This window comes from Choloepus didactylus, chromosome 18 (assembly GCF_015220235.1).
Source record: "Choloepus didactylus isolate mChoDid1 chromosome 18, mChoDid1.pri, whole genome shotgun sequence".
Lineage (NCBI taxonomy): Eukaryota > Metazoa > Chordata > Mammalia > Pilosa > Megalonychidae > Choloepus > Choloepus didactylus.
The window spans coordinates 43,836,438-43,863,611 of NC_051324.1; the positions used below are offsets into that span (position 1 = coordinate 43,836,438).

The 27,174-nt window shown below is 40.6% G+C and overlaps 1 protein-coding gene across 2 annotated transcripts in view; it reads left to right on the top strand.

The window, feature by feature from the left end:
• Positions 1–27,174, top strand: part of CA10 (carbonic anhydrase 10) — a 485,859-nt gene that overhangs the window by 74,778 nt on the left and 383,907 nt on the right. For both annotated transcript variants that reach the window (XM_037809183.1, XM_037809184.1), the window contains exon 2: positions 9,231–9,305. In XM_037809183.1, the coding sequence (XP_037665111.1) occupies positions 9,231–9,305 (75 nt within the window). The remainder of the gene's footprint in view (positions 1–9,230; positions 9,306–27,174) is intronic.

Here is a 27,174-nt window from a genome sequence, read left to right on the forward strand (position 1 = left end):
CAGGACATTAGGATAAAAACTTAGGAAATCTGAATGAAGTGTGGGCCTTAGTTAATAATAACGTATCACTTGAGCAATTTGTTAACTGTGACAAATGCACCTATACTAATAATGTAACTTGTTAATAATAGGGAATCTGATCATCAGGATATATATGTATTTCACTCATATATTCTCTGTACTGTATTTGTGATTTTTCTGTAAATCTAAACTTATTTTAAAATAAAAAGTTTAATATATATAGGATATACCTGAGGTATACGTATATATATATGAGAGTGAGAAAGTGAGGGAGAAAACACATGAGCACACAGTAAAATAAAGATACAAGGAATAGCACCAGAGTACTATGTTTTTCTCCTGTTTCTTTTTTTTCTCTCTAACCTTATTTGGCTCTCTCTCTTGAATTTATTTTGGATTTTCCTCTTCTATTCAACCTGTAAATATTAAACATCCCAGAGGTTTACAGTCCCGTAGTCTTCTGGGTGACCCCTTCTAGGCCCATGACTTTAAATATCATCTATAGGTCAAAGAATCATAAATGTCTATCGCATCTTGATCTCTCCTCAGAACTCATTTTGTACCACTTGCCTACTTGACATCTCTCCATGAATGCTCACTAGCCTTCTCAAACTCTACACAAACCGAACCCTGGACTTCACCTATGCCCCAAAGCTCCCCACCCCATCTTACTCATCATCTTGGTAACTGTCACCATCTAACAACCCAGGCCAAAAAGGTGGGAGTGACCCTTGATCTGCACCTTTCACTTCTTTCAATTTATCAGCACATCTTATTCTCTCTTCCTCTAAAACATGTGGGGTCCATCCACTCTGTCTCCTCCAACACTACACTAGTCCCAGGCACCATCGTCCCACTCCTGGACCACTACCCACATCAGCAGGCCTCATCCTGAACCACTTTCCCCTGTGCCTACAATGAGGATCCCATATTGACCACCATTATGTTCTAAACGCCTTCCCGCTCTTTAGGGCCCATGGCTTCACCTCAAATACTATTATCTAGATCTTCATGAGGCCAGATCTTTTTTGTCATTTAAATCTCAGAACATTGTCACAGTTTTGAAGGCCATCTCTGTCATATAATCTAAGGTGTCCCTCTGTCATTCTCTATTACCTCATCTGCTTGAATTCTACAAAGCATTTTTCTCTATTTTAATTCAGCTGTTTGCTTATTTTTGTCTCCTTCCTGTGGAATGTAGGATCTCAGAGAACAGGAATGTTATTTGTATCCTCAATGCCTTAATTGTAAGTACTCAGTAAATGCTTGTTGAATTAATGAATGTGACAAATGAGGAATAGACATTAGAGTTTGGAAATTCAGGGAAGTCGGGGATCCCTGTGGAGTTGGAATCATCAAGAGAGGCTTCTTGAAAGTGAAAATTGGTGAGGCTTTGAGGATTGAGTAAGACTAGTGAAGTAATAGATAAAGAGGGAATTTCAGATAAAAAGAGTAGAGCAAAGATGTGGAGAGAATAATAAGCATGGCATACTTGAAGTTAGCAGGGAGAACAGAAACTTCTAAAGGATTGTGAGAAATGAGATCAGAAAGTTTGGTAAATCCGAACTGCAAAGATTCTAGAGTACCAGGTTGAGAAACAGCCATGTAAGGCATTTTTTCTCTCGATTTTAAACTACACCTACCTTTGAGCTTCTTTACCTTGATCATATTCTAAGCTTTTTCAGTAAAAGCAATACAGGCTGCCCCACCATCAATTTTTTTCTTTCCTTATCTCCCATTACAAATACAATTTTGACATCAGTTTGATTGGATCTGGTGCAATGTGCAAAATGATTTTAGTTCATCTCTATCCTGTATGCCTAGAACTCTGTTAGTGCATGAAATCTTTGATGATCTGAGTGTTTTGTCCAGTTTTAATGCAAAGTGAGGGTCACATAGGGTGGAGGGACAGAAATGAGCTTCATCGTTTCCCCACAAATTTAGAAAAAGTACCAAGTGGCAGAGAGTCTTAATTGTGACATTTCCTCCCCCTCCCACCTTTGCTTTTAAAACAGACACATTGAGCTAAGTAAAAATGGGTTTACTAAGGCCTTGATTCCCCCAGGCAGGGTGTGGGCTCCCAGTGCTCTTCCTGCTGCCAGGCAAGTATTGACTTGTCAGTCAACTTGAAAATCCTTCTGTCTGCATGCCCCTTGACCATAAATACAGGAAAGCATCCACAAGTCGTTGGATATAAACTAAAACCTCCCAAGGATTACTGGAGCTGAACTGCAAGTTTGTATAAATGCACAACTTCACTAAAGCATTTATTATACATTTGTTCTATCTTTATTGGGTACCTATTAGGTGGCAGGCTTGCATAAATGATGGGATTTCGAAGATGAATAAGATGCATTCTCTCATCTCAAAAAAAGTCACAATTCAGTGGGAAAGAATGACATGAAAACAGATGTGTAGGGCAGTATGTAAATGCTAAAATGCAAGGTAATGCATAATACTGAGGGTGCACAGAGGAGGGAGAGACCCCTCCAGGTGGTGTAAAAGTCCAGGCTTGGGGAAAAGCATTATCCCTGCCAGGTTCACTGGGTGCTGTGTAGCACACCAGGGCAGTCCTTGGCATTCCCTCTGCTGATCTGTGCCCTTCTCTTATGCATCCCACATAAGGGGCAGAATTGGCCATAACTGTAAACAAATGTTGTCCTGGGGATATGGTATGGTCTGTCAGTCATCCAATGTAGCAGGACTTTTGCTTCTTCCAGCATCTGGTTTTCCCGCTAGTTCAAAAGGCACAGTGCCTCCTTCTTTAAGTTACCTCCTCAGGCAGAGAAAAGCAGTATCTTAACAGCTGTTCAGGGCTTCTACTATCACATTAAAATGAAGCAACCACAGAAGCACATGTCCTTGCACTGCCTCTCCATGTATTTGGCTGTGTCTTATAGAGCACCCCAGCATAGGTATAATTGCACTGATGGGCCTGGAAGCTCGTTTTTGAAATGTGCATGTTTACACTTTGGTGTTTTTTAATGGAGGGTGGACTTTTACTTAGCAATCTCCCTTTTCCTGCTGGTCTCTCTGGGAGGGCACCTCTGTTTCCTCGTGCACCATTTTTCTTCTCTGCCTCACCTGTGTACCTTCAGTTGTTGTCTTTGAGTCTTAGTTTCCCATCAGGTCAGGAGACCACTGTGATTTCCATTTAGAGGTATTTTGCAATTTTGTTTTCTCTGAACCTAAGTTGCTTACAGTTACTTAACTCTGTTTTGCAACTAATGATAGGGATTGAAAGACAAAAGCATAAATAGAGGAGAGTTATAAAAGTCAATCTCAAAATGATATGAAAAGTAATATTAGAATATGAAAATATAATTACTTTGTCTATGGAAATAGGTGAGGTTTCCGGGACTCATCTAGAAACACACATGGGAGGAATGATAGGGGATCCCAGGAATTGTTCAAGTCCCTTATGACTAGTTTGGAAAACCCAGCTTGGAGTTATAAGTGGTGTTTATATGAAGCCCCTACAACTTTGATGGTTTAGCCTAGGAAATGGGATGGAATGGGTGTGGCAGCCCAGGGGCTGGAACCCCCCACCCCCTTAGGGTAAAGAGTAGAGCCGGGAGCACTCAGTGGCCCAGGTGACCAGAGCACAGACCTTGAAGGTCATTGAGCCTAATCACTGCTGGTAATCAACATTCAGGAGACTCAGCTGAGGCTTCTTTGTAACCAAATCTCCCCAGGCTCTGCTGAGCTATGTAAGGCACCCCTCTTCCTTTTGTTTGCCTGCATCGACTTCCATTTCCTAACCGGGGGTCATTGGGAAATAATCCTCCTGTAAGTAAGTAAATATATATATTTTAAAACTTTCAAAACAAAAAAAAAAACTCATGGGTAACTTTTTACCTGGTGTATTCTTTGGTCTTGGGGCTGAGTCGAGCTGGAGCAAAGGGCCATATTGAATTTTATGCAGGCTCTGGTGGTCAGTTTTAGGAAATCTGGAAAAGATTTAGTATTATGCATACTTTCTGCTGTGCTTATTGATCAGATATCATCTACATGAATTGGAAAACCATGTATTTCAGAATTCTTTCTGATTTTCTCTTTCAAGTAACTCACTTCTAAACATTTGAGTAGGAAGCAGGGCTAGATGATAAAATTCCTTGCTGGCTGTAAGACGGGGTCAGCAGTCTACAGCCCATGAGCCAAATCCAGTTATCTGTTTTTGTAAATAAAGTTTTATTGGAACACAGCTATACCCATTCATTTGCATACTGCCTGTGACTGCTTTTGGCTCTAAGGGCAAAGTTGAGTAGTTGGTACAGAGATAGTATGACCCATGAAATCTAAAATGTTGATCACCTGGCCCTTTATTTCTAAAGTTTGTCAATGTTGTTCCAAGTGATATCCCTTCTCTGTGCTTCAGTTTCCTTATCTGTACAAGGAGAGATTGGAGCAATTGAACTCTCTGTTTCCTTTTGAAATCCTGTCCTTTTGAAAGGCACAGGTTCTCAAACTGCCACAATGAAAAAAGAATAAAATTGAAATATGTTTTGTTTACCATCCCAAGAGAGTCCTTGCTCTGTAAACCTACTCATCCGGTAGTGATGACAGCTTTTATTGTCAACACGATATTTCTGATTAGATGCTTGGATTTTTCCCAGGGGCTGGTTGTACATTGAGGAAAGAAATTTCCATCCATAGGGAAAGAGAAGCAGGGAACGCTGTGGAAGCTAATCCTGCTCTCTGTTCATCTGTTTGCTCTGAGGAATTCTTAATCAGCTTTCCACTCACTGGAAATCAGGTGTAAACAAGATGACTAGTGAGAATCTGGCAGGCAGGTGTTAACATCGAAGAAATCCAGTTCTTCTCCAGATGCACCATCTAAAATAATCCTGCTGTATTACTGTAATAGAACTTTACATGAGGTGCCTTTTACATGTGCCATCCGGTCTTGCTAAATTACCTAGCAGCATGAGGCCAAACTGGGCATACAAGAACACTGGAAAACATATTACCTAAAGCACCTTCATTTTCTTCAACTCTAGCCTGCAGCTATCATTTTTTGTAATTGATAGTGGACCTGGCTCAGGCTGATTGATTTTTGGAGGGTGAATTTGGGTCCTTCACAATGCATGTCAAAGGAAGCTAATGGAAACGCTGCAGTTCCATCATTATGATAGACTTTACTCAGGTGGTCTGATTGTCTTCCTGCTTGTTGAAATCTTACAGGATTCCACTTGTGTAAGTGGATGCAATAGCTTAAGAAGCTATGATTAAAGCTGAAGAGAGAGTAAAGGATTTTACAACTTTCAGGGTTGATCAGAGGTTTTCAGTGGGCTTCTGTGTCTTCTTTCTCTTAAGTGACATTTCATAAATTGATGCTTTGGTCCCACTGATAGGTCTTTCTCGTGGGGGTGGGGGTGGGTGGGGGTAGTTGAGGGGTGTGTGGGTGTGTGGGGGGTGAGTGTGTGTGGGGGGTGTGTGGGTGGGGGTTGGTTGTGTGTGGGTGTGTGGGTATGGGTGGGGTGGTGGTAGGGAGAGGGAGTGAGAGAGAATATGAATGTGTCCAAAAATCTGAAAACCTAGTCATCTTACTCAATATTGTATTAGAGTTAGCTTTCCCTTTTTTCCCATCTTGAGGGCAAACATCTTTTCTCTCTCTTTCCCTCCCTGCTCTATCCTTTGTTTGAAATGACAATTTCTCAAGGATATTATCAAATAGGAAAAAGTAGAAAAATATTTGAGAATCTAATGGGTTAGCAAATGTACTCACCATTACAATTCAGATACAACAAGGAAAAGAGGCTACCTTTATTTATCTATAACAGATCTTCCTTAGGACACCCACCCTCTGATTAGTGTTCAACATAATATTTCATCTTACTCCATTTAGCACATATAAGTAGTGCTACAAACAATCCCTTTATGTCAGTGATTGTCAACAGCAGTGTCTGCTCCTTGGAGGATTATTTTGGAAGCAGGTGGGGGCTCTTGAGATAGTTACAGAGAGAGGCTGCAGTAAGCACCGACCAAGGGAGGGAAAGATGCTGCATTTTCTTCATGTATCATTCAGTTGCGAACAATGACAAATGATCCCAGGTTCTAGCAGTCATTCAAATGAGTGAAAAACTGGCTTATGATTGTCTGAGCCTAGAATCAAACTCCCATTTGTCAACATTGCAAATACTGTGTAAACTAAGGGAAAGTTGTACTTTCTTTTGTTTAAGAGTTTGCCAAGAGTTGTTCACTGTTTTTGGAAAATCGCACCACTGAAAGCAATGCCACTTGGAGTATTCTGGATTCTCCAATACAATACAGTGGTATCATTTGTACTTGCTTCAATCAAACATTGTACCTGTTTCAATCAAGCAATCTACTACTTCATTTTATTTTCTAGTGCATCATGTTCAAGCATTTACATAAGGAGATAGATATTATTTTAAGTTATAGCCTTGTATTTCTCTTTATATTGCATTTCAAGCATTAAATTGGTTAATTTTTTTAAAAAAAGTTATGTGTATAAATTATGAGTTGACAAACTTTTCCAGTAAAGGTCACATAGCAAATGAATTTAGGCTTTGTGAGACATAAAGTCTGTTGCAACTATTCACCCCTACTCTTGTAGTATGAAAGCAGCCATAGATGATATGTAAATGAGTGGGTGTGGCTGTGTGCTAATAAAAATTTTATTTGTAGACACTGAAATTTAAATTTCATGTGTCACAAAATATTGTTCTTTTGATTTTTTTCAACCATTTAAAAATGTAAAAATCCATTCTTAGCTCATGGGCGGTACACAAACAGGCAGCAGGCCATGCTTGTCTAGCTGGTCGTAGTTTGCCAATCCCTGTTCATGCATCATGCTTGAGCATTTACACATTGAAATATATATCATTTTATTATAAATTACATTCCTTTTATTTCTCCTTTATATTATAGTTAAAGTGTTATGTATTCACTTTTTGAAGTGGCATGTGGAAATTAAAACAAATTTTTGTAAAAAAAATGACAGAATTAAATGCAAAACAAACATTTTTTGAATGCTGAGTGGAGCCTTACTTGGAATACTGAAATGTATGCAAGGGACTGCAACTTGTTACCAAACAGCTAGCTCTTAGAATAAAAAGAAAAGGCTCTATTTATGGTCTAAAGTGTTCAATGGCAGGCAAAAATTCTGAATGGATAACATTTGGTGAGTGATAAAATCCAAAAATTCCTGTCTATGCAAAGGAAAACCAGTCATGGCTTATTTCTATGCAAAGCTGTTAGGTGATGTCCCTTTGTTCATTTCTTTTGAACTTTTAGAAATGTGAATCTTTTCCACGTTCGGGACATGCTCCAGGTCTAGCAGAGCTAGGCTGAACTAGCTAAAATGTCCAAATGTCAGTTACTTTTTTTTTCTTTAGTGAGTTGTTTATAAAGGTTTTTTTAATTATTATTATTACTTTCAATATGGATGTTACCAAAAATGTTTGTTTTTAAGAAAAGGGACATTGGGTCTCAGTGCTTTAGGTAGTATCTGATCTCATGGATGTCAAGCCTTAGGGATCCCCCTCTTGCCCTATGATAACCCCAGTGAATTGGGGAGGTATAGAAGGATGGATCATGTAGTGTCAAGGCCTGAGGAAAGAATCAGAACTTTTCTGAACTCTAGGGAAATATCCTTTGTCTACTCAGTTGATGAAGTTTCAGCCATGTACCTCTTGATTTGGTTTCTATTTGATCAGGCCTAAAGGCCTCCTGGCTGACATCAGAGCTCCTTGGGTTTTCCTCGTGCTAAACATATCCCAGTTGCTATTGAATTTTCCATTCGGCTCCCTGGCTTCTCCCAGCCGCTTCTTTGAGATCATGTCCCCATTTGCTTACTGTCCCAGAGCAGGTCCACTGGCTTTCAACTCAGCTGCCTTTGCTGTCTTCCTCAAGGGCTGTGGAGACATCTGAGCTCCATTTGTGCTACATGGGAAGTCAGAGAACCAGGAAATCCAATGTACTTGGTATACCATGCCCCAGATTTGTGCTGGGCAACTTGAAAGTTGTCTTCTTTCCAGAGCCTCAAATATGTTCTTTGTTGTTCTTCATTTGTTTCTAAAGTTCCCTAGCCCCACTGTCAACTCGAGAAGGGATGGGTATCTCTTTTACTTATTCTATGCCTTAAATTCTCCTTCAACCAGAGACAGAGCTGGAAGCCTCAGGAGTCCTAATGTCATAGGCAGAAAAAAGTGTCTTCTCTACACTCTGGTAAGACTCTTGGAGCTAAGCAATCCAGGCTCAGTCAGGAGTTAAAGATTTTAGCCAATCTCTCTCTATACAAAGCCTTGTTTTCAAACCCGTTGCTTTGTATCCATCCTCTCTAGCCCAGAATGATGAGTCTGAAAATTAAGCATTCTGAAGAGGGAGGATGAAAATAGAATAAGACTCAGAGAAGGAAATTAAAGTGAAATTTTAACTTTTGCTGTATACTGGCCACATTACAAATATGGTTGAAATAGATTTTATTTTTCTCTAGCATGACTCAGAGCTGAAATATTTGTGTAGTTTGTGTTACCTCTACTTTGGGATGCACACTCATGTGCAGTGGGATTGCCCCAGTTTACCTGTTAACTGTCATAAACGTCAAGGATTATCCCGAGCACATCAATATGAGATCACAGATTCCTATGTTATTTCCCAATGTCTTTTGTTCCTCCAGTCTTTCTGCTTGTGGTGTCAGAAGCTCTCACTGTGGTTATTTGTATTGTTGTTTTCATTTCCTGGGATCTGAGAGAAGCTGGTTGATTGCTTCCTTCCCCTTCTAGGTTGACCCTTTCAGCAAACTTCCTACCTCTACTCCACCCAAGGGTTCCATCACATGTAGCGTTCTCGCCTCAACTGTGGACAGGATCTGCCTCCTGTCCTCAATTCTGTGTGTGTATGTGTAAATGTGTGTGTGTATGCGTGTTTGTGTGTGTGCACAAGATAGGAGAAGAGGAGAGTCGGATAGAGACAAGTGACAGGAGAATTCAGATAGGCCTAAATACATAATTAATGGCTCTCTTTGATTAAAATATCCTGATGACTTTTTATAAAAATTATAACAATATAGTTACAGCTTGATAATCTATTTGAAAAAAGGAGGGGCGGGTTGCTGTTGCATTTTGAAGTATTACTTTGGGGTGGAAAGGAGTTTTTCTATGGCTATTCACACCTGCTTGGAGAGTCAAGACGCAGCGTTTATTACTGTTATCTTAGTCTCTTCTTTCTTGTTTTTCCTTTAGCACAACAGAATTCACCAAAAATCCATGAAGGCTGGTGGGCTTACAAGGAGGTGGTCCAGGGAAGCTTTGTTCCAGGTAAATGCGTATTTCTTATTTTATTTGGAAAAAAGGAGTTTGAGTGAAATACATTGTATTTCTAGAAATTTACTTTGCTTCACAGCAGGGACTGTATTGCAAAAGGCAACAGAGTCTAATTTGTGTGCTGAATGACTCAAGAGAAAGCTTGTCGAGTGAGTGGCAACTAACAGAATACTTTTTTACATCTGAGCCTACAGTCCCAAGGTTCTTTCTTCTACGGATGTCTCCATCAGGGAGAGGGGGCTGGAGACATGCAGATGGAGCTCTGTCTGCTGGTTAAGTGGGGCAGGGCCATTTCTTAAACATTAATGAACACAGTCTGGGAAGGCGAACTGTGGCAACGAAGCTTGCTGGGATGCATGCTGTCATTGATGTCACTTTATCAGCTGCCATGGCCAGGACTTAGCTGATCTGCCAAACACCAGCTAAAAATAACAGGCAAGGGGGAAGAGGACAGAGAACTGAAGACAGGTCAGATTCAGAAACGTACCATGGCTTTAGATATGGGGCAGGGTCCTTGGGAGGCTTATTCATCTCCCCCCTTCCCCCCCTGAACTACTCTTACCATAGTTATGGTCCTCATCCTTCAGTGGGTTCAAGACTTCAGTGGCCAAAGAGGAAGGAGAAGGAGCAAGCTTGTTAAAGAGAAAAATGGAAGGGAAGGCAGGTGAGATATGCCAAAGTATTGTTAACTGCTAGGATATGAGAGAGGAAGGAATAAAGCTGTTAGGAGGAGCCATGTGCTGTCCCTGCATAGGTTCTGAAAGCAGAGGGCCTAGGGTATCAGTGGACACCCCTGTGGTTGGTGGCAGCTGGAAAGAGAAGTGCCCCCAGCTTACCTGGTTCATTTGCTGCTGCTGTGTCTCCTATCTGCTTTCATCTATAGAGTTTATTACATCAATTATATAGAGCTAAGCAAGTTACCAAACCCCTCTGAGCATCACTTTTCTCATTTGTGTTATGGGAAAATAATATGTGCTTTTGGACCTTTCCCGTGGGAGAAAAGCAGGTGTGGTGAGGGAGAATAGGTGACCCTGGAAAACACCAGCTGGCTGCCAAATGGTCTCAGAAGTTGATGTTATTAACCTGATAAATTTACTCTGGTAAAGTGGGCATAGAAACTAGACGTGATTAATTCACTCAGAAATGTTAAGATTTCTAATAATAGTCTTTAACTTAATTGACACAAGGTATGTTCACATGACATGATATTGATATATAATATTATATATTTACCATTGAGTCTTCCCTTTCCAATGGATAGAATGTGGGCGTGTTTTTTTCTGGGGAATTTTCTTCTCATATTTGAGGTTTCCTCAAAATTACATTTATAGTTATATTCTTATGTGTTGCTTAGTATGGAATTAGAGCAACAAAGGATGTTTCCTCTAGGTTAAAATGTCTTTTTAACTAGTTCTACCCCTACAGAGAACATCCTCTGCAGTGATGAGAATGCTTGTAGACAGGACTGGATGGACACTGAAAAATTTTGCTTTTTAGCCCCACACTTTTCCAATGTGGATTTTTTCCTCTGTTGATGCATCCTTTCTTTACATGTGTTCCAGGCTCTGTTTTAATTTGGTGGTTGCTCCTAAGAGAACCACAGGAAAGAAGCTTTACCTTTCTGTTATGTGTTGATTTAAAGAGTTTAGCTTTCCCTCATTTCCAGCTTGAAATGAGATAATATGTGTAAAACCCATTTCGTGGGAAGCGACAGGGGCTGAGCGTGGAATATGCAGTCAGAGAGACCTGGGGTTGAGCCTGGGTTCTATGCTTTCTAATGATAGGACTGTCGGCGATTTACTCAACCACGCTAAGCCCCCAGTTTCTACATCTGAATCACGGAGATAAGAACCAAATCTACCTCGTAAGGTTTTGTGAAGATTAAATTGCATAATACAGGTTGCATTCTTATCACCATTCCTGGTGCCTGGTGAGAGTCAGTATATGCCAGTTGTTGGTATGACTACCATGATTTTATCGGTAACACTGTAACTAGATATTGATACTTCTTTGCAATAGAAGAAAGAGAAGCCTAAAGCTGAAAAATGTAATGATGCAACTGAGAGTCTCTCATGAAGCCTGGAATATGAAAGGTGCTTAGCAAATGTGCCTTGAATTTCTAAATTAAAGGGTTTCTACACCATGATTCACTGAGAAAAGACTTCATCATCCTCTGGATTTAACAATCCCCAAACCGTTTAGTGTTCTGGTAGAGACGACTGGTATCTGTTGATTTTATTTCCTAAATTTTTGGGAATTCTGACTGTGCTGGAAAGGATGCATAATTACAATTTGGGAATTAGGTAATTGACCCTGAGACTCCTAACACCTGGCAGACTCCATGTGACCTACTTCAACTGCATTGGTGCTTGGGGCAAGCGACGGATCCTTACCTCTTATTATTCCTTCTTGCTTATAAAGTTAAGTGTTTTCTTCAATTTGCTACTGGGATTTTTTTTTTTTTTCAGGCTGTGAATGTGTGAAAGGAAAAGGAACATCATATGAATAGACTACTTGTGCAATTTATTGTTCCATGAGTTTTTTACCCAGTATAGAGGTAATTGTCAGTTGGTGAAACAGTTGTGGATCTGTGACTTCAGCAAAGCTTGTTGTGAATAGAAGTATATGAGCTCTGTAGCAATGGCAAGCAAACGGTTGATTTAGCAAAGGAAGTCCCCACCTTGGGCAGTTCATCTGGAGTCGAACTGGAGTACTTATGTGGTGTCAAGCACCACATTTGGGGCTATTGGTGAAGAGGTGACTTGGATATTGTTCTCACTCAAGGGTGAACCCACAGTCTAATGAGAAAGATAAACCATAAATAGATGACTCAACGTGACAGGGGCTTTGATAGGGTTTATACAATGTGTTTTAACACCTAAAGAAGGAAACAAAGTACTGTGACTCTGCCAGTGGGGCATTTAGCAGACCTCGTTTACCTGTTCAAATCCATCCTGTCGCTCAGTTCTGCTCACCACCGTGGTCTGCCTTGCAGGCAGTGCCCAGATTTTGTTTGGGTGTACACCCTCTACAGCCAAGTGCTCAGGAAAGGAGCCCCTTCCCAGCACCAGATTAAATTTGATTACTATCTACATCAGTCATGGTGATTTCAGTCCCTTTGGTTTAGACATTGCATGTGACACGACATCCGTCAGAGACATGTGAGGGGCTGTCTGCTGAAAAAACCTGGGGACAAAAGCCACACTGAAGATGGCAGAAAAATAAAGTTGGGACACCCCCAGTCTTTTATGGCCCACTTGAGTGTTGAATTACCCATGGAACTGCCTTGACACTGGCAAGTGACTTTTTGTTTGAACCACATTTAGTCAGGTTTTCTGTCACCTGCAGCCCAAAGCATTCTCTCAGGTCCAGATGTCTCAATACAACCCTGAAAGGAAGGAAGTTGGAGCTGGGTCTTGATGATGTTTAAGATTACCCAAAGTGGAGAGGGAGGAGAATATTAAGAATTTCAGAGTAAACAGCACAGGGCAAATAAGGGTGAAAATGCACATTGGGTTTAGGGGGATGTGCTACTTTTGAGTGTCTGAAGGGTGGGGTGCATGGTGAAGCATGATAAGCAGGGAAGCCAGCAAGGGTCTCCGTGCAGATTATGAAACTCTTTGTTATTTATATTCAGGAGTTTAAGAATGGGAGAAGTGTAAAAATGTTTCTAAGCTCTGGAGAAACGCAATCAAATGTGTATTTTATAACACCAGCTATGGCTGCAATGATGGGGGTGTACTGTATTCCATCGAAGATACCAGAGGCAGAAGGAGCAATGAGGTGGTTTTTGTAATTGTCAAGGCAAGAAAAGATCAGCACCTAAGTTTTAAGACCGCAAAACCAAAAAAGAAAAAAAAAGGATATTGAAGGATTCAGCATGGGGTTTAGTAGCATTTGAAGTGTGTGTGATCTACTGTATACATATATTTAACTCACACATGTATATAATACGTTTATAATTTAGCATGAATAAACACACATTTACACATTTCAGGAAAATATATGCCAAATATTGTCTATTAACGTTCCATTTATCCTAAACAGTAGGGAAATTGGACTTTTTCTTTAGAGGTGGTACTTTGCTAGGAACTGGGATTACAGAAAGGTAGTCTTTAACCTCTTGGAATTTACAATCTAGTTGTTAAAAGTAATAAGCATTCCCATATCATTGAGATCACCCTCAATATCTTGTTTGTTCTTACTAGATTATTGTTCCTCTTTAACTAGATGCTGTCTATCTCTAGGTCCCCTATATTCTACAATATAAGACACTTATTTTACATTTTTCACAGAGTTTACATTAGTTATAACATACAATATCTCTCCTTTTGTGTCTGGCTTATGTCACTCAGCATTATGTCTTCAAGACAGGTGTGACTATGGTTTGTTAATTTTCTTTTGGTATGGTAGGATTATATTGGAAGGAATGAAATTATTTCAGGATATTTGTTTTCTAATTGCTTTGCTTTGTTTTGTTTGGAAATTTTTTTTTTTTTTTTTTTTTTTTTTTGATAAATAAAGTTTAAAAAAAATAATAAGCAGCCTCTTACCCCAACGCTGGCTTCATGGGATAGTGTTTGAGAGGTGAGTTTCCTTCCCCCTTTTCAGCCTGGGACCCCAGAATCTGGGGCGTGCTCCCATTTTAAAGCATAAAATGATGATCTTTGTTGTGTCTTTTCAACTTAGTGGAACCCTGAAGCAGGTAAAAAGATGCTTTTCAAGTCTGCTACTTCCAAAGGGTCACTTCCAGGTCCCCAAACCTGAGCTCTTCAGCACACTTGTCCTGTGAACTCTCTCTGGGCAACTGCTTTCGGCATGACCGTACTTGGACTTGGGTGTGTAAGATACAAAAGTGCCTCCCTGGTGGTCTCAAGGAGCTCAGGATAGTTGAAGAGAGATGGATGAATGTCTAATCATCTTACAATGTTTCCAGGATTGCCATGGATGGTGTTCAAAGACTACCCAGTCTGAGAGATCAAGGGGGGCTTCCTAGAGGAGGCAATGCCTAAACCAAGTCCCCCAAGGGTTAGTAGGATTCTGCTAGGGGAAGAAGAGAAGAAATGGTGCTTCAGGAAGGGGAGCAAGAGGGGCCAAGGCCCTGTGGCAGGGAAGACAGTGACTCACCAGAACAAGAGGCAGTTGGGGGGTTTAAGGTTGGGGAAAGCAGAAGGGGGCAGATCATGGTAGGCCCTGAATGAGAGCCAGGAGTTTGGATTTTACCCCAGGGTCACTGGGGAGCCAAGGAAGGGCTTGAAACTACTGCAGAATTCAAAGTGAGAGATGAGGGAAGTGTGAGCTAAAATAGAAACTGTGAGATTTCTAGGGTCAGGGACACTGATTCCTTCTACTCCTGCCCCCTCAAACCTTGCATACAACAGGGGCTCAATGTCTGCTAAATTGGCTTGGGTCAGAACAGACAGGAATTCTTGCCCCTTCAAAAAGCTAGGCAACAAAGGCCTGACTCTGGAGACAGCCGCTCCTTAGCCTTAGAAGGCAAGTGTGGAAAAAAGCAAAATACATAATTACAAACTGTAAGTTGTGTCAAGAGGAAGCTCTTTGGGTTCTGGAAATTTCAGCAAGGATGATCTGGAGATCAGAGGCCTTCCTGTGTGAGCCATGGGAAACTGAGACCAGAAGTTGAGGGAGGAAATTATACTGGTAACGAGTGTAGTGAGGGAAGTGTCCCAGGCAGTGGAGTGAGCCTGAGTGAAGGCTCTGGGGCAGGCACAGGCTTGGCCTATAGAAGACAAAAGAGAAAATCCACCGTGGCTGGTGGGTGCAGTGGTGGAGGCAGAGTGGTCCGAGCTCAGCCTGGTTCAGTGTTCTGGAGTCAGATGACAGGGGACCTTGTGGGCCAATCTTAAAAAAGTGTTTAGCTAGAGGTCCTGGAATAACAGGATGGTAAACAGGTGTAAGCAATTTACTTGTCCTCAGAGATCTGGCAAGCACCATGGGATCATGAAGCTAAGTGTGTAAGCAGCCTGAGTGATGAATAGAGAAACTCTTAGTTTAGACTTCAGATCAGGACTGGGACCAAATGCCAGCTTTGGCTCATTGCATCATCCCTGGAAGCTTAGGTTAAAATTGAGCAGTTGGGAGAGGTGAAATGAAATGAAATAAAGCTTCAGTGGCTGAGAGATTTCAAATGGAGTCGAGAGGTCACTCTGGTGGACATTCTTATGTACTATATAGATAACCCTTTTTAGGTTTTAATGTATTGGAATAGCTAGAAGTAAATACCTGAAGCTCTGAAGCTCCAACCCAGTAGCCTGGACTCTTGAGGATGATTGTATAACAATATAGATTACAAGGGGTGACAGTGTGACTGTGAAAACCTTGTGGATCACACTCCCTTTATCCAGTGTATGGATGGATAAGTAGAAAAATGGGGACAAAAACTAAATGAAAAATAGGGTAGGATGGGGGGGATGATTTGGGTGTTCTTTTTTACTTTTATTTTTTATTCTGATTCTTTCTGGTGTAAGGAAAATGTTCAAAAATAGATTGGGGTGATGAATGCACAACTATATGATTGTACTGTGAACAGTTGGTTGTACAACATGGATGATTGTATGGTATGTGAATATATTTCAATAAAACTGAATTTAAAAAATTTTTTTTTAAAAATCAAGCAGTAATTGTTCTCCCAGGCCAAAAACTTTTCCAAAATGCCTCTTTCCCCCTTTGTTGGGCAAAGGAGACCTCAAGATTGTTAGAAGATGAAGGTAATTATACTTCTTGGCAACTGTGGTGCTTTGGAGCTATATGTACTGGAGGAAAACATGTTCTTAAACCTTATCCGTTCCTGTGGGTGTTAACCCGTTGTAAGTAGTCACTTTCCATGAGGCTACTTCGGTTAACGTTGCGGCCCACCCCAGTCAGAATGGGTCTTTATCCTATGACCGGAGTCCTTTATAAGGGGAGTGAAATTCAGACAGAGAGAGCAAGCCACAGAGGGAGCAGCCAGAAGCTGAACATCATGGATCCCGGAAGAGAAGGGAGAGACCAGGAGATGCCCCATGTGCCTTGCTCTGTGGCCAGCCAAGGACAAAGTGCCACCGGCAGCCAGCCCCAGAACGCCACAGTCTCCAGGAAGAAAGAATTGTCTTGATGGCATCTTGATATGGACTGTTTCCCAGCCTCAAACTATGAGCGAATATTTGGTATTTGCTTGAGCAGTCTGGGAAAACTGAACCAGCAACTACATGTGGTCTATCTCTGATTCCTAATTAACTGTGTTTTCTTAAACAACCCGTTTTCTTTGGCTCATGCTACACACTGGTAAGGAGTGTTGTGTGCTCTTCTTCTCTGGCAATCTTCCAAGGAAGGAAAACAGGCTGGATGGTGGGGGATGCTTGCCCCCTAGGATGGCCTGGCTCTACCCCCACTCTTCCGTACTGTAAGCAGTGCCTATATTAGCTTTCCATGATGCATAACAAGTTACCAACAAATGTAGCAGCTTAATAAACCGTTATTATCTCTCAGTTTCCGTAGGTCAGGGTCTGGGCACAGCTCAGCGAGGTCCTTTACTTGGGGTCTCAGGGGCCAACGAAAGGTGTCAGTGCACTGCACTCTTAGCTGGGCTTAAGGTTCTCTTCCAAGCTCATTCAGTTCCTTGAGAGAATTCAGTTCTTTAGAGGTGTAGAGCTGAGGCCCTTGTCTCTTGGGTGCTGCCCCTTCTCCATGGGCAGTGTACAACATGTCTGTCTGCTTCTTCAAGACCAGCAGGAAAGTGTCTCTGTCCCTTCAGATCTCTCCCTGCAAGGAAGGTCTAGTTCCTCTTTTATAGATCTCACCCACCAGGGATAATCTCCCTTTTGAGTCACTCAAAGCCAACTGATAGAGGAATTTAATCGGATCTGCACACTCCTTTCACCTTTGCCATATAGTATTAACTTAGTCATAAGGCTGAAATCCCTACATAATCACAAGTCTTGTCCATACCTGAGATGAGGAATGATACAGGGTGTGTACGCCAGGTGGTGGGACTCCTGGGGCATCTTAGAATCCAGCCTACCTCCGGGCCCCTCGTTCCTCCATAGAATAGTCGAGCATAGGAGGCTGCTAAGATGCCCAGTCCCATCTCATCACCGGGTGGCACTTTAAGATGAACAGACACTGCTCTGGCCTGCTCTGGCCTAACACCTCCAGGTAGAGACGTGCGAAATAGTACTCCTTGGACTAGATATTTATTGCTTTTGTTGCCTTGATATGAAGGGTATCTTTGGAAGATAAACCAGTGCTTATCCAGATGAGGAAACAAACCAAGCTAGGTGAAATTGTGTACTGCATGTCAACATGGGATCATGTCTTGAAACCAGAACTCTTTACTTCTGAATCAGTGTTCTTTCCAGTACAAATTTGTCTAAATATGATTAGCAGAAAACATTTCTTAGACGGAATACAGTTCTATTTTATCTCTTAACAAAAAGATAACTAACCAACAGACAAAAAATAACATACAATGACAGATTAATCTCTCAAATTACATTTTTCTCTACAAATCTATGTTCTCTCTAGGCATGACCTAGCATTTGAATATAATTTATTATACTTAAGAAAGTCTTCTCTGTTGTTATCACATTTTCAAAATAAACTATTTATTTTGGAATAATTTTAGTTTTATACCATTTACACAGCTTCCCCTAATGTTGACATCTTACATAACCATGGTACATTTGTCAAAACTAAGAAACCAATATGGGTACATTACAATTAACTGAAGTCCAGACTTTATTCTGATTTCCCCAGTTATTCCACTGATGTCCCCTTTCTGTTGCAGGATCTAATTCAGGGTGCCACATTGCATTTAGTTGTCATGTCTCTGGACTTGGCAGTTTCTCTGTCTTTCTGTGCTTTTTTGACCTTGACAATTTTGAAGATTACGGGCCAGATGTTATATAGAATGTCCCTCAATTTGGGTTTGTCTGATGGTTTCTCATGATTAGACTGGAGTTATGGTTTTGGGGGAAGAATATCACAGAGGTGAAGTAGTCTCCAATCTCATTGGCTTTGGGGGTACATGATCTCAACATGTATCATCTCATTTGTTACAATTTCTCAGTAAAGTAAGAGAAATAGCTATGTCCGTCACCAGTCTGTAGATGTGGAAGGCTCAGCATGGCCAGGGATTTATCTGTGATTGTAGAACAAGTGAACACTGGAGTTGGGTCTAGAATCTTGGGACCTTGAATTGACAGCTGCTGTTGATGAATACAGACTATACTCCAAAGCCCCCCAGATGCCTTACTTTGTGACTTAAATTTCTTTGCTACAAAGTGTATGTAAACCTTTTTGTTTGTAAGTAGAATTTTTTAAAAACTTCTCTAAAGGATACAATTTGCACTTTGAAGAGCCCTGTGGCATGTTGTGTAGTCAAGGGAATAACCCTCTAGTAATGAGGATGGTCAGTCCTTATTTTGTAGATTCTTGTTTTGTCTGTTGAATTTTCCTTAGGGGGTGTAGGTGGTTGAGCAGACCAGAATCCCGCCCCTGTGCTTTGCTTGTACTGCGCATCTTCTTCCTCCTTTGGATCAGGAAAGCATCAAGGAATACTGGAATGTGCTCCCTGGCTTGGCTTTTCCCCTAATCAACCATGAAATCTTAGGCAGGTCGCTTAGTATCTCAGAGTCTCCATGTCCTCATGTATAAAATCAAGGTACTGGGTTGCCTGATTTTCTCACACCTGTTCCATCCAGCTCTGATATTCTCTGAGAGATTGCTAACGTGATCTAAGATCGGTTTGGCAGATATATTTAGCAGCATTAAGAAACAGAATACATGGTAGGTTAATATGTTTCAATAAAATTATACTTAAAAAGAAAAAAAAAAAGAAATAGAATACTGATTTCATTCACAGGATAATTTTATTCTGTTTTCAATTTCAGTTTTTGGAAGTGGAGTCAATGATGTAAGTGTCCATCTCTGTATTTCTGATTTTGCAGGTCTGAGAAAAAGCAAATAGAACTTAATGGATATATGCTTTTCTGTATAGGAGGATGATGTTACACTAACTCAACCCTCAATCCTAAATACTTTTGAGTTATGTTTTTTCCCAGAAATTGGGATGTGTGGAGTTTAAAATTTGCTCTGAGCTTGATATGTGCCAGACACCCTGAGAGACACAGGGATGCAAATAAGAATCAACCACAGCTCCTGATCTTAAAGGTAAGCTTACAGTCAAGTTTAGAGAGAGAAATGCAAATCAGGTGTTACAGTTTCGCCTGATAAGGGATGTGAGGCAGGTATGGTGAGATCCATTGGCTGCACAAAGGAGAAAGTTACCCCACCTTCAGGGTCGGGGAAGGCTTGGCAGAAGGCTTCTCTTCAGATAGGTCTTAAAGGATGTGTAGGGATCTGCCAGGTGAACAAGATGGAAAAGGGCATTGCCAGTGGATTAAATGTAAGGGAATCTGAACTGCTGCTGGGTAACAGATTATACACTCCTTGCAAAGAATAAGCCCTCTTCATCATTTTATCTATAACAGTCCCAGTTATTAGCATACTTCAGAGCTGTGTAGTTGAAAGTGCACTGGACTCAGGAGATTGTGGTTTGAGGCCCCACTCTACCATGTACCAACTGAGTGATGTTTGGCAGTCAATCAGCATCTCAGAGCTTCTGTTTGCTCATCTGTAAAATAAGGGCAATAAGTCCTATATCTCAAAGTTTGTGGGAAAATCAAATTATGTAATGGTCCTAGGTGTGTTTTATAGATTGTAAAAATATACAAAGATATTATGATTTTTTGTTATTATAATAACTGTGTATTAGCTATTTAAGGTTGCAAGAAAGAGACCTGCTCTGATGTATCACTACTCTGGGCTCCTAATACATCCTTCTGATACAGAGAGGCACCGTAAGCCTTTGAAGATACGTTAACAGCAGCAAACCGTGCATAAAGATACAACTCCAGTGCAAGTATAACTCAAGACTGCTTCTGTGCTTTACCACAGAGAGGGTTTGTTTGGTACAGATTCTAACCATCCAATCTTGAGAGCTCCCGTTGGATGGGATTTTGCACCAAATATTCTCAGAGGGACATGGCTTTCCTGGTGTCACACACTGATCTCTGTATAATCAACACATGTGGCTCAAGCCACTTGACTCCTTGGAAAGTACTTCTGAAGCTTCAGAACCTGTCCAGTCGGAGGTGTGCCAAAGGTGGCATGCTGGGCGTGGTCTACACTGGGCGTGGTCTACACTGGGTGCAGGCAGTAAGGGGCTGCATTGTCTATAGAAAATTTAAAAGCAGTGATGAAACCCACTGCAAGTTTGATCTGCTTTTCTGCTTTTTATTATATCCATGTGCTAGAAATGTTAAAAACATCCATGATAAACTATTCCTCCCCAAAGAAATCTTGTGTTGGTCTGAACTCTAAACAGTTGTTGTGGATTCTGTTGGGTTTTAATAATATATGTGTAATCTTCAAATTAGAACCTTTTTGCTACTTAGCCTTTAATGAACACTATATATTTTACACAGAAATTAATTTGGGTAATTCTGTTATCCAGTTAGCCTCCAACACACAAGGACTAGGCTGCATGTGTTTGTTCCAAGAAGTTCCTAAGGGCTCAGAATTGGTGGAGTTCAATTCAGGCTATGTCCTGTCTCCAGCCACTACAACTGAACGTTAACAGTCAATTCAAAATAAACAATGAAAGCACTCTTTTGATAAAGGCAAAGAAACAGAATTTGAATTATTTCAATTATGTCATTCTGTATGGCTTCTTAGAGTTTTTACTTGTGTTTAAACTTTAAAAGTGTGAAGGAGAGTGTGAACAACATATAATATTTTTGTTTGGTAAGTGCAATTTTTAGTTCTTGAAATATTTTGCTGAACCTGAATAACACCTATACATTGAAATTTTTAGAAATTGTTTATTTTCAAACTTAAGAAGATCAAGAAAAAGTATTGTTATTGATCATTACATGATTATTACTGAAAATAATAATGTTTGGAGGAAGGGGTATTAAAGAATGATCTGCTCTAGATGTCAGATATTCTAGTTCACCACTGTATACAGCAGTAGGTTCACTAGCTCTCTGTTCACTGAGAACTCATTCAAGGAGGGGGACCACTCCAGAGCAGAGTCCATCATTGCCTTCTGGCCGTAAAACACATGGTCTTCTCTGAATTAAGCTTACTGGCTCCTGGAGGATTAAAATCCATGGCAATGACTTCATTACCCCGGGCTTCCCAGCCAGATGAAAACCCACTTCCCTCCTCCTAGCAAAGCCTTCCATTTGAATGGCATGCCTTGGTTGCCTTCAGAAACCACAGATACATCTTTATTGGAGAGCAGCTTGGCGAGCTGTTGGGAGATACTTCGTAGGGGTAAATACCGATCATTGAATTGCTGTGTGATGATGGGATTGTTTATGGAATACACAGCAGGATGCTTCAACCCCAGGTTGTGCCTTTTTGTCAAGTGGAAGATAATCAAAAGCAGCAGGACTATGTCCCAGTACCAGGAGGCTACTTCTTATACCTGCAAAAAGATGACAGGGAGGTGCCCGAGGACTGCAAAAATAGAGCATGTTCTAACATTCTCAAAAAGACATACTATTTAGCAAAAGCTTTTATGCAGCATGTATCCAGTGTGGAGGGCTCTTACTTTGAAGATACAGCCTCATGTTTGGCAATGAGATAACCAGCTCCTACTCTCCCACCTCAGACCAGGTTTGCAGCATCCTAGTGTGATCATAAGGGCTGGGGGAGGGGAAGACTCCTTTCCCTGCCTCCCATGTCTCCTTGTGACTGGAAAACATGGCAATTTGTGATGATTTCTGCATTCCAGCTCCAAACTGCCTTACAAGCTGGCACTGAATAGAATTAGATCACCAGTTCCTGGCAAGTTCCAAACCATTGGCTCTTTTTTCAGCCCCTAAGACAATCACCAATGATTCTCCTTTCTGCATATCATCTTCCTTTCTGGGAGAGTCCACACGTTTCTACATCTGAGGGCTCCTTTGCAGCCTTTGGTGCCTGCTCTTCCTCATGTCTGCTCCTAAAAGATGGCTCTGCAGAGTGTTTTCCTTTACCTTAGCTCTTCTCAGCCTCAGTGGACATCTGTTGTGTGTGAGCAACTTGGAAATCCCTAGCACTGGTTCCAGCCTCTTCCCATATATGTCCACATTTTCCAGGCCTTTGGACAGCTCTGCACCCCATCGATTGAGCACATGGGCTTCATGGGACATAGTTAAGATTGATGATAAACCGTATTATGCTTTATTTCAGATTCTCTGATTTACCCATGAAGATTTGACTTTTTTTCCAAAGAATTATCTTTCTAACACCACATCCAGATTCATGCCTCATTTTAGAGTATTTTATATTTAGACCTTGCCTTTCTTGGATTTGTTTTTCCTGGAGGAAATATTTCATATTTATGTTGTTAATCAGAAGAAAATATGCTTTCATCTAATCAGTACCATAAAAATAAAATATCATAATATATTATATAATATATCATGATTTGTCAGTATACAACATATTTCTATTTCAGGGTTTTTAACTGTGTAATTTATGTTACGGCAGCTACTTTTCCTGAAGACATTTGTTCTGGTTTGCTAAAGCTTCCGAAATGCAATATACCAGAAAAGGTTTGGCTTTTACAATGGGGATTTGTTAGCTTACAAATTTATAATTCTAAAGCCGGGAAAATGTCCCAGTTAAGGCATCAACAGGAAGATACTTTCTCAGAAGACCAGTTACCAGCAAGCTTGGGTTCCTCTGTCAGCAAGGCACGTGGTAACGTCTACTCGTCTTCTCTCTGGGGTTTTGTTGCTTCAGCTTCTGGCTTCTGCATCTGTGGCTTTTCCTCTAAAGTTCTCTAGGTGTTTCTCTGTGAGCTTCTCTTAATTTCATCTCTTTTCTATAAAGGACTCCAGTAAGGGAATTAATACCCATCTTGAATGAAGTGGTCACATCTCAGTTGAAATAACCTAATCAGAAGATCCCACCTACAATAGGTCTACACCCACAGGAATGGATTAGAGGACATGGATTCAAATTACCACAGCATTCTTCCTAGAGACCTCAGATATTTTTGTTCTAATTTGGATTGATTGCTTTCTAAGCTTGCCAATTAGCTGTTGCATTAGCTACTTGTGTGTGTGGGTGTTTGTTTGTTTTTTAACCTTGTGGATTATTTCAACTCTTTCTCATTCAATGTGAAATCCTCTTTCTTGGATTCATTTTCTAATTTTCTGAATTCCATACTGAAGTTTTGCTTTTGGGGTTTTTTACAGAAAGGGTATATGCGTGAACAATTTTATAGGTCTTCAGATGTCCAATAAAAGGTCTTTCTCTTGTTCTCACACTTGAATGATAGTTTGGTAATAGGATTCTAGTTACAAAATAACCTTCCCTCAGAATTTTCTAGGCATTACTCTACTGTCATCTAGCAAATATGTCCCAGATGAAAAGTCTAATGCCTCTGTAGACAAATGTCTCCTGTCCCAGCTACTACTAGCTTTTAGGGCATTATCTTTATCCTTGAAGTTTAGAAATGACACTGGGTATATCCCAGTGTTCTGTGTGTGTGTGTGTGTGTGCGCACGCGCTCAGCATTCTGAGAGGTAGGCTCCAACAGGGCAGAGATTTTTGTCTATTTTGTTCACTGACATATATGGCATTTTATTCCCCAGTGTGTGGAATAAAAAGTAAGAGCTCACTGTGTGTTATTGAATAAATGAACTAATATTCAAGTCCATCCTTATTTTATAGACGTTTTCCTCTGTTATTTCTTTGTTGTTTTCTCCCATTGGTGCCCTCTGCTCTCTTATTCTGGATGAATTTTGGAAACTTAAGATCTGTCTTCCAAGTCTTTCTTTTCTTTCCAACCACAATTTCCATATCCCTTTCTTGATCTTGTAATTGATATCTCTGTCGTTTTGTTTAAGTTCTGGGAGATTTTCTTATCTTTCATTTTCCTACTTTGGTGTTTAGCAATGTCCATTCAATAGGACTTCTTTAAGTTTTTAAAATTTGGCAATCATATTTTAATTTCCAAAAACTATTCTTGCCCTTTGACTTATTTTTTATGAGTATTTTCTTGTTTGATAGACACATGGTCTTCCTAAATCCCTACAAGGATACAAACTGGATTTTTGAAAGTTCTCTTATGTATTCTGTTGTCTCGGTTTCCCTCTGTTAATCTTTGTTCTTCTCTTTCGTGCTGTTAATTTTCCCCAAATGTCTGGCGTTGTTTGTTCATATTTTTAGATGGAGTCAGTTGTTTGGTGTTGGAGACTGGTTTGGGTTTCCTCTACAGTCGTGCCTGTTTCTATGACAAGCTCCTACCCTGAAAGAGAGGGTTAAAGGTGGGAAATGCTGATGGTCCATCTTCCCTTCAGGGTATGTGAGAAGAGGATAAGACGGCAGCAAATGAATATTAGTCTCCAAACTGGGGAAGACTTTCCTCAGGGAGTGGTGTGCATGAGTGGATTTCATTCCTCTGCAGAATTGCCCTTTCTGTTTTTTCACCTCTGTGTCACCTCTTTGGTTTCAAAGTAACCTTGGGCTTGGTCTGCTTCTTTCTGGTCCCACACACATACTGCAAGTCTTCCAGCCCTTAGGGGTATTCTCTGCTTCATTAGAAGAGACTTTCTCATGGCTTCAGCTTGGGAGCAAATGCCATCTCCATATCCAGGCTCGGCATCAGCATGCAAGGGGGGAGAAGGAAAAGCAGCCCAACACTTCCATTGACCCTACTCTAGGTATTTTCCTTACATTTGGCCACAGACTGTGCCTTCTTTCTCCCCTTTTGCCTGTGGTTTGGAGTTTATCGGGGAGCCAGTGAAAAGTTAGGAAAAGCGGCTCTTATTCTCTGTTCTGGTTAGTTATTGTTTTGTTAATAAATAAATAAAATTTATATAAAATTTGAACTTAATTTAAAAATATTATCCTTTTTGTTTTCTTGCAAAATTTCCTCAAATATTTTATTAAATTCCCCATAGTATTTTATTACATCTTACCTTATCTGCTTGATGTCTTCCAGAATTTCTTCAACTTCCAGGTCCTGCAGTAGAACTTGTTCATATTTACCAATGCTGTTGTGTGTTTATTCCTTTTCTAATACTTTTCTGGAATTCTGCCTTTAAAGTAGGGGGCAAGAGGAGAGTAACTATGTTTGTACTACAGTAACAATAAACCAAAACCAGAATGAATTCTCTTTTGCCACCAAACCAACTCTCTTTCCAACTGCCCCATTAATCTAATGACTTCAGTTCAAGAAGCAAAAGTCAGTGGCAAACAGATGATTGGGTTGGTGAATGTCTGTCTTGCTGTTTTCTTTCTTGCTTCATCTCTTTTGTTCTTAGGATCAATAAATGCATTTTGTTCCAGGCCCTGAAGAGGAACTGTTATGTAGTGGTGAACAAACTATTACGTCCCTGCCCTCTCAGCTTACAATCTAACGGGAAGGCAAACATCAGCCAAAGAAACACACAATTAAATACAGATATATTAAATATGGTAGGTCCTATGAAGGAAATGCCTGTAGGAAGGCCTCTGCACAAGTGCCGTTTGAAGAGAGTGTAGGAATGTTTCAGCAAGATGAAGGATGACACTGGGAAAGGCGCTAGTGGGAAACAGCTTGCCACGTTTCAGGACACTAGAGAAAGCCAGGAAAGCGATTGAGGTGCCAACTGACATGGGATGAGACTGAAAAGCTGGGATGAAGGGGCCTTGTAGACCATGTTCAGGATTTTAGATGTAATTCTTTACTCAGTAGTAAGAAATTAACGAGTAGTAGGCAAGGGAGTGGCAGGCATGGTATACATTTTTTAACAATCATTTTAGCTGTCATGGGGACAACAGACTAAAAGAGGGCAAGAATGGAATTAAGGAAACCAGTTAGAGGACATTACAGAAGTGTAGGTAAGAAATAATGGTGGCTAGAACCAGGGAGGTAGCAGTCAAGGAGACAAGTGGACTGATTCTGGATATGTTTGGAGGTAGTATTGACAAGAGCTTACTGATAAAATCGAATGTGGAAGGGGAGAAATAAAAGGATGGCTCTTAAGTTTGGGGCTTGAGCAACTAAGTAATGGTGGTACCATTATGTGAACTGTTAGGGACTGTGGGAGAAGCAGGTTTGGGGATGGAAGAGTCAAGTGTTCTGTTTTAGCTGTGTTTAGTTTGAGATGCTTGTGAAACATTCAAAAGGAGGCATCATGTTGGCAGGAGAGATCTGAGGGGATATATACATTTGCCTCCTGCCAACATACAAATGGTATTTAAATCCACGGAATGAATGTGATTGCCTAAAGAAAAAATAGATCTTACAGAGAAAAGATTAGGAACTGAGAAGGCCATCATTTAAGGGGATGGGCAGAAAAGGAAAAAGTTTCACCCACCGTGACAACTCAGGTTAATGTAGGACTGCCTGAACCTGGTGGGGAGGGGACAGGTATTTATTTAAAACAAAACAAAAAAACAACAACAAAAAACATTTTTATAGCACTTATATTGTGCCAGGCATAATTCCAAGCACTTTTCAAATATTAACTCATTTATTCCTTGTAACTACCCTATGTTAATTATGATTATTAACCCCATTTTACAAATAAAGAAACAGAGCACGTAGAGGTTTAGTAACAAAGCTCACATGACTAGTAATTGGCAGGGTCAGGACTCAAACCCAGACATCTGGCTCCAGAACACTTGCTTTAACCACTCTGCCAGAGTACGTGTTGGCATTGTTTGAGCTTACCGGGGTCAGTGAGACCCAGTGATAAGCAGATATGGGAGGTAGGAATAGAGCTACATCTGCTGACTTTTGGCCTTGTAGACCCTGATCTGTACTGATGCCTGATGTCTGTTGCAAAGAAGTCATTTTTTAACTCCAAAATAA